At 44.2% G+C, this 8,864-nt stretch overlaps 1 protein-coding gene across 1 annotated transcript; it reads left to right on the forward strand.

Moving 5' to 3' along the window:
• Nucleotides 1-2,609: 2,609 nt before the first annotated feature.
• Nucleotides 2,610-7,272, forward strand: SMIM10L3 (small integral membrane protein 10 like 3). Its single transcript, XM_069734187.1, has 2 exons — nucleotides 2,610-2,969; nucleotides 5,613-7,272. The coding sequence occupies exons 1-2, from the start codon at nucleotides 2,787-2,789 to the stop codon at nucleotides 5,631-5,633; spliced, it is 204 nt and encodes a 67-aa protein (XP_069590288.1). The 5' UTR covers nucleotides 2,610-2,786; the 3' UTR covers nucleotides 5,634-7,272.
• The last annotated feature ends 1,592 nt before the right edge of the window (nucleotides 7,273-8,864 follow it).

The following is an 8,864-nucleotide window of genomic DNA, read 5'->3' on the forward strand; positions in this document are numbered from 1 at the left end:
TATACTTTATGGATGACTATGGGGTGCATTATACTTTATGGATGACTATGGGGTGCATTATACTTTATGGATGACTATGGGGTGCATTATACTTTATGGATGACTATGGGGTGCATTATACTTTATGGGTAACTATGGGGTGCATTATACTTTATGGATGACTATGGGGTGCATTATACTTTATGGATGACTATGGGGTGCATTATACTTTATGGATGACTATGGGGTGCATTATACTTTATGGATGACTATGGGGTGCATTATACTTTATGGGTGACTATGGGATGCATTATACTGTATGGAGGACTATGTGGTGCATTATACTTTATGGGTGACTATGGGATGCATTATACTTTATGGGTGACTATGGGGTGCATTATACTTTATGGGTAACTATGGGGTGCATTATACTTTATGGATGACTATGGGGTGCATTATACTTTATGGATGACTATGGGGTGCATTATACTTTATGGGTAACTATGGGGTGCATTATACTGTATGGAGGACTATGGGGTGCATTATGCTGTATGGAGGACTATGGGGTGCATTATACTTTATGGATGACTATGGGGTGCATTATACTTTATGGATGACTATGGGGTGCATTATACTTTATGGGTGACTATGGGGTGCATTATACTGTATGGAGGACTATGGGGTGCATTATGCTGTATGGAGGACTATGGGGTGCATTATACTTTATGGATGACTATGGGGTGCATTATACTTTATGGGTGACTATGGGGTGCATTATACTGTATGGAGGACTATGGGGTGCATTATACTGTATGGAGGACTATGGGGTGCATTATACTTTATGGGTGACTATGGGGTGCATTATACTGTATGGAGGACTATGGGGTGCATTATGCTGTATGGAGGACTATGGGGTGCATTATACTTTATGGATGACTATGGGGTGCATTATACTTTATGGATGACTATGGGGTGCATTATACTTTATGGGTGACTATGGGGTGCATTATACTGTATGGAGGACTATGGGGTGCATTATGCTGTATGGAGGACTATGGGGTGCATTATACTTTATGGATGACTATGGGGTGCATTATACTTTATGGGTAACTATGGGGTGCATTATACTTCATGCCTATGAGCTCTGCATTATACTTTATGGGTGACTATGGGGTGCATTATACTTTATGGATGACTATGGGGTGCATTATACTTTATGGGTAACTATGGGGTGCATTATACTTCATGCCTATGAGCTCTGCATTATACTTTATGGGTGACTATGGGGTGCATTATACTTTATGGATGACTATGGGGTGCATTATACTTTATGGGTAACTATGGGGTGCATTATACTTTATGGATGACTATGGGGTGCATTATACTTTATGGATGACTATGGGGTGCATTATACTTTATGGATGACTATGGGGTGCATTATACTTTATGGAGGACTATGGGGTGCATTATACTTTATGGGTGACTATGGGGTGCATTATACTTTATGGATGACTATGGGGTGCATTATACTTTATGGATGACTATGGGGTGCATTATACTTTATGGATGACTATGGGGGTGCATTATACTTTATGGAGGACAATGGGGTGCATTATACTATATGGATGACTATGGGGTGCATTATACTTTATGGGTAACTATGGGGTGCATTATACTTTATGGATGACTATGGGGTGCATTATACTTTATGGGTGACTATGGGATGCATTATACTTTATGGATGACTATGGGATGCATTATACTTTATGGATGACTATGGGGTGCATTATACTTTATGGATGACTATGGGGTGCATTATACTTTATGGATGACTATGGGGTGCATTATACTTTATGGATGACTATGGGATGCATTATACTTTATGGATGACTATGGGATGCATTATACTTTATGGATGACTATGGGGTGCATTATACTTTATGGATGACTATGGGGTGCATTATACTTTATGGGTGACTATGGGGTGCATTATACTTTATGGATGACTATGGGGTGCATTATACTTTATGGATGACTATGGGGTGCATTATACTTTATGGATGACTATGGGGTGCATTATACTGTATGGAGGACTATGGGGTGCATTATACTTTATGGATGACTATGGGGTGCATTATACTTTATGGATGACTATGGGGTGCATTATACTTCATGCCTATGAGCTCTGCATTATACTTTATGGGTGATTATGGGATGCATTATATGTCTGTTATGGAGCCCCATGATGTCTATGAACTCCGCTGGTGAGTATTGTTTTTTTTTTGTGATACATTAAAGAACAGCGGCAGAATGGGGAAAAATATATATCAGGATTAGGGACATATACCAGGATGGGCAGGGGTACCCCAATCAAAATCCGGGCCCCATCAGACTCGAGTTACGCCACTGGTGACAAAGGATGTTGCAGACATGACTACATTTAGAGCTTCACAGCCCCCAGAAGTGCGGTGGTGGTCATGTATGGAGATGCCTAGTTATGCCTTCAAGAATCGGTTGTTCATGGCAACCAATCACACCACTTCGTTCATTTCCTAACTGGGACATGAGAGGCGCCATGTGATTGGTTGCTATGAGCACCTGCCTTACGGCACACCCACGCCCGGCGCTGACCCGGTGTAACGGCAGACACGTCCCGAGTCCCTAGCGCTGAGGAGGCGGCGCCGCGGAGTCTCTTCCGGGTCAGCGCTGTGTACGTTCAGTTACAGTCTCCGCGGACATGTCCGTCCCCGGCTGCAGGCGCTGTGTGCCAGTGTGAGCGGCGGCCTCCCCCTGGCTCGGCGGGGTGTATGGCGTCCTTGTCCCAGCTGGTCGTCTGGTTCTCCCAGTCTGCCGCTGTGCGCTCCTATGGGGTCTTCTCTAAAGGCCTGTCCCGCACCCTGCTCATCTTCTTCAACCTGGCCTGGAGGCTGCGGATCAAGTTCCCCTATCTGTATGTGATCGCCTCCATGATGCTGAACATCAGGCTGCAGGTGAGGGCGCCGGGCTCTGTATCTGTGCAGCTGTGACGTCATGCGGGGGAGTGTGCAGTGTTACCGAGGCTGTGTAGGTAGTGCCCTGCCCTAGTGGGATTGGCACCACAGTGTGAGCCTGAGTACCCCATCTGTCGCACCGCCCAGCGTCTGTCGCACCGCCCAGCGTCTGTCGCACCGCCCAGCGTCTGTCGCACCGTCCAGCGTCTGTCGCACCGCCCAGCGACTGTCGCACCGTCCAGCGTCTGTCGCACCGCCCAGCGTGTCGCACCGTCCGGCGTCTGTCGCGCCGCCCGGCGTCTGTCGCGCCGCCCGGCGTCTGTCGCGCCGCCCGGCGTCTGTCGCCCCGCTCGGCATCTGTCGCACCGTCCAGCATCTGTCGCACCGCTGATCCTTGTATCAATGGATGCAGAATCGATCTATCTGACCATCTGTATGAGATCACATATATAATAATAATAATCTGCGCTATCTCACATTACCAGAGCATCATGCTATCCAAAACACGTCACTGCCTACACCCAGGGCCGCTCCAGGCCCAATGAGCCCCCCCTTCCTTCCAGTAGTTTGTTTTTCGCTCCATAGAGTTGTATTAGCGCGTGTGTATATATAATATACAACTATGGGAAGAGCTATGATTTGGAAAATTGTCCGGAGGAAAAAAAATAACTTTATATATATACATACAGGGTGGAGCGCGGTAATTTGCTGATTTGGGAATGAAATAAAAAAATTATGATCATTAGAAAAATTTATTTTATATTTTAATTATACTGAACAGTAATGGAATTTTTAAATTACATGGTTTTAAATAGTGTATCTGGCAAATGTCGACCTTCGCTATCCACACACTGCTGCATACGTTTTCTGAAGTTTTCATGAACTCTAACAAGCATGTCCACTGTTATTCCGCCAATTTCAGCTTCAATATTGTTCCTTAGGTCTTCCAAGGTGTTGGGACGGTTGATATACACCTTAGACTTCAGGTAACCCCAAAGGAAAAAATCGCATGGGGCTAAATCTGGTGAGCGTGCTGGCCAGTTCACATCTCCCCTGAAAGAGATAAGCCGTCCAGGAAACATTTGCCTCAAACAATTCATGGTAACCCTCGCTGTGTGTGCAGTGGCACCATCCTGTTGGAACCATGTATCCTCTAGTTCCATTGCCTCAAGAGCCGGCTGAAAATAATCCTGTATCATAGACAAGTACCGTTCGGAGTTCACAGTTATGGCACGACCATTATCCTGAAAAAAGTAAGGACCAATGATGCCTACTCGTGATATGGCGCACCACACAGTGACGCGGTCCGAATGCAGAGGTCTCTCGTGAACTTCTCTGGGGTTTGTTTCACTCCAGTAACGCATATTTTGTTTGTTTACACACCCACTGAGGTGAAAATGTGCCTCATCAGAAAAAAACACAATTGCGTCACGGGGTATCGTTGCTAACATGTCTTCACAAGAGGTCCGCCGTGTCAAATAGTCCCATGCTGACAAATGTTGGACCACGCACATTTTATACGGGTGAAAATTCAGTTCATCATGAAGAATCCGGTGGAGAGAACGTCTTGAAATGCCAAGAGCAAATGATTGCTTCCGAGCAGAGCGTTTCGGAGATTGCAGTACTGCTGCTCTAACTCTCTCGATGTTTTGTGGTGTTGTAATCCTTCTCTCAGGTCCCCTTCGTACACATGACACATTCCCTGCTGTTCTGAATGCATTCACCCAATTTACAATTGATTGCCATCCAGGAACACGTCCGCGTGGAGGAACAGCGAATTGTAAACGAAAAGCACGCTGCACTGCAATGATCGAGTGGGCATTTGAAAAATACGCTTCAACACAAAATGACCTCTCCTCACGTGTCCACTGCATGATGGCAACTGAAAGGCAGAGGAATACAAATCTCCCATCAGCCACTGTAAGCCACACCCACTCTCCCCTCTCTTCGACCGACAGTGCCGCCACAGCATGCAGTGCAAAAAAGCAAATTACCGCGCTCCACCCTGTGTGTGTATATATATATATATATATATATATATATATATAAATTTTACATCGGATCCTGCAATCATACTTCCTTTGGAGAAACAATGGACGGCAGGAGTATGACTGCAGGATCGGACCACATAGGGTGTCTTTATAGTCCATTGAGATACATAGCTCTGCATAGGAGCTATATACAGAAACCGGAAAAACAAGCAAACAGAATATTGCATATAATTTTTTGACCTGTTCCACCTACATGTCGGCTTGGGGAACTTGACACTGTATGATCTGTGGTTGTTTAATAGCCTATTTGGACCGGACGGACAGTGATAGCTTGTTCTGTGCGCAGGCTGACATTGTTCTTGGCAGCGGAGATCCTGTTTGCACAGATGATGTGCTGCCAATAATGATGATTTTTTTTTTTTGAAAAAGAACAAAATGCACATTCGTTGGGTTTACACTGCACAGTGATCAGGAATGAGTGATTGTTGCTGATAATCGGGCAGCGTAAATGTCTTATTAGTGTCCCGGCCCGAACCTATAATGCTCTCGAGTCTAGGACACTAGATAATAACCAAGGCACCTGTGAAGTTAGAGTAGGTTCTCGGTATTTCTAACTTTAATCATTATTTCCTTTTTTTTTTTTTTCCTCCAGGTCCACATAGAAATCCACTAGTGGCCACCTCTACAGTAAGATAACGATGGACGGGTCATGTTCTTATCCTCCAAGAGCTAAAGAAGACATCGGTGACCATTGCCACCGCGAAGCTGATCTAATACACAGCGTTCTGGAAATCTCCTCTGCTGCGCGCAAATTGTCGCAATACATTTTTGCCAGTTTACATAAAGACCTTCGTCATCTGACTCTCAGGAAAGGTGGAGCTCGTGCGATGCCTGATAAAGACAGTAGTTTTTCCTTACGGACTGAAGCTCTTCTGTTTTGTACTGTTTTAGGGGACTTTTATTTCATTTGTGTAACTCTATTTTCCTGGACGGCCCCTGGGTGTAAGGATAAGCAGCTGCGCTTGCCCAGGTAGCTGCCAGTCTCACCGGGAGAAAACTCCTATTTAATTTATGGTAGGGACTAGTATAGGACCTCAGGATGGGCATCCTACCCTTTGCGTGTGTCCTACTCAGTTTATCACCATGTTGTGTCGGTATCTTAGTTGATGACTATTGCAAAAATAGAGTGCCAATCTGGATTTTATTTATATATTTTTCTTTTTTTATGGCAAATGTGTGGCATGTTAGCGAAACTAGACGACAGTGCTATGAGTGACTGCTAAAAAAGAAAAAAGTAAACTCTTTCATGCATGTGAACATTTAACATTTTGGCAGTCAAATTTTAAGGTTTTTTTTCTTTAATACCAAACATGGTCTAAATGTTTAATATCATTGGGCATGACTGCAAAAAACAAACAAAAAAAACATGAATTTTAAGGGATTCTCCACTAAAGCTGCTTACAGAACTACTGTAAATGATGGCGCACGATATTCTAGAAGCACGTCTGTACCTGCCAAGGGTGTACAAAGGATGCGTATTTAAAGGGCATTTTTTTTATTTTTATGCCGTTTATATTTGTGTTGGAGCCACAGCTCCATTCAAAATAGTGGAGGGAATCGTACCTGTTTTGGGGTAAAATGCATAGCAGAAACCAAAAGGACCTCATTGTAGTCAACGTGGTCCATATGGCATAACGGGGATTTGTCACTTCTTTTATTGTCGTTTTTGTTCCAGAATTCTGGAGATAAGAATGTGAACAGTGTTGTAAAGATATGCAGACGCTGTGATTCTGAAAGCCGCGGTAATGGAGAACCCCTTATGGAATTGCGCTGGAATTACTAATACAAGAAAATACTCAACTTTTCGGGATGTGACACCTTTTAAACTTGCCTTGTTCTCAGGTGACAGCCAAGATGAGTCTTACCTTCACTTGGCGTTTTTACGGAAATCCTGATGACAACTACTTCTTTTTAATTGTATAGACGCCGATCATTTCTCACTGCCACTGGATCCCGTTCATCGTGCTGACATGTAACGTTTGGGAAACCATTTCACGGGCTACTTTTTCGTCTATGAATGTCCCTATGGACAGGGGAGGTGCCTTTTTATGGTGACGATGGAGGTAGCTTTATAAACCAATGTGCCTGTCTTGGCTCCCTCTGTCAGATCTCGTCATGGACAGTGCGGGCTCCTAAAGGGTTACAGTCGCTGCTGCTATAAATGTACAACAGAGAAATGCGGTCATGGAATGTTCTCATGAGCTAAAACTAGCATAAAGTTTACACCATCCAATAAATTCTGTCCAGAACATACCAAAAAGTATTTGGGATTTTATTTTTCCTTTACTAAGGGCAGGTGCAGATTACTGTATTTTTGGTCAGAGTGCGATCCGAAAAAAAACATCAGTTCGTGCTCGGACCAATGTTATTTCATTGGGGCCTTGTAATTTTTATTTTTTTTCTCAGACCAACTCTGTCAGAGGAGAAAACTGCAGCATGCACGATTTGCATCCATAAATCGGATGGCACTTGTGCATTCCAGTTTTCACTGAGAATTTAAAAGATGGAGATTGAAAAAAAATGCTATGTGACTCATTGGTTACCTGTCCTAAACCTGGAGATCTGTATGAGGCTTGTAGATGAGGAAGGTAGTGCTTTCTTTTCCAGTTGTATTCCTCCCATCCCCCACCAACGCTGCTCCCATGTGTTCCGATTGTCAGGCCTAGTCTTGACTGTATGTCTCCTGCTTTCACAGTCAGAATTCTTCAGCGTTTCCTCCTGCTGGGAAGCCTGGCAACAGGATAGCTTCCAGTTGTAGGGGGACACTGGTGCCTTGCATGTGATGAAAGAAATGACTGCTTCATTTCTAACTGCGACTTTCTCACGTGAGAATTTGACAGTAGAGACCTTCATGCTAGAATGGGGAGATCATTGGTAATGATTAGTGATGAGCGAATATACTCGCTACTCGAGATTTCCCGAACACGCTCGGGGGTCCTCCGAGAATTTGTTAGTGCTCGGAGATTGTTTTTCTTGCCGCAGCTGAATGATTTACATCTGTTAGCCAGCATAAGTACATGTGGGGATTCCCTAGCAACCCCCACATGTACTTATGCTGGCTAACAGATGTAAAACATTCAGCTGCGGCAAGAAAAACAATCTCCGAGCACTAAAAAAATACTTGGGGGACACCCGAGCGTGCTCGGGAAATCTCAAGTCACAAGTATATTCGCTCATCACTAGTAATGATCTAAGATGCCATGGGATGGGTTTGCAGCTCCATGTGTTCTCTGCAACTTTATCGATGGAGTTGACCATAGGAAGGAATCATTTAACATTAAGCTGCACAGGGTTCTGAACTATGGACAAACCTTCTTGGGCTACGTTTACTACAGTCCCCTTGGAGTGATTTTATGTACTTCAGATGTTTGACACGTCAAAAAACATGCAACTTTTCGCTAAGAATTTGCAGAACAAACATTCAGCTACATCTCTGCTGCTTCTAGAATCAGTGATGGATGAGATCTATGCGGAGAGCAAGTTTGGGTCACTCACCACCACTGCAGACTATAGCACTCCTATACAAGTGGAGATCTCAAACCTGGCTGTGTTAAGTCTGCTCTACCAATGTAAAAATCTGCCGTTCATGTACAAATTGGACCTCAGCACTAACCTGCTTATTGTTAGAAGCAGCTCTGGACAAGACAACGCTGCCCTGAGCTAATAGCCAAACTCCAAGAAGCATCAGATACCTGTGCACCTTCCAGAACACTCAGTGCTGATTGTGCACTTACAGCGCTGCTCTTTCTGGGCTCCCGATAGTCTCCTTCCACTTTAGTTCAGAAGAAAATGGAAGGAGCAAGCTACTGCTTTTCAGGTCATGTAAGTCTGCTTCTGCAGCATG

Source organism: Ranitomeya imitator, chromosome 7 (assembly GCF_032444005.1).
Source record: "Ranitomeya imitator isolate aRanImi1 chromosome 7, aRanImi1.pri, whole genome shotgun sequence".
NCBI lineage: Eukaryota > Metazoa > Chordata > Amphibia > Anura > Dendrobatidae > Ranitomeya > Ranitomeya imitator.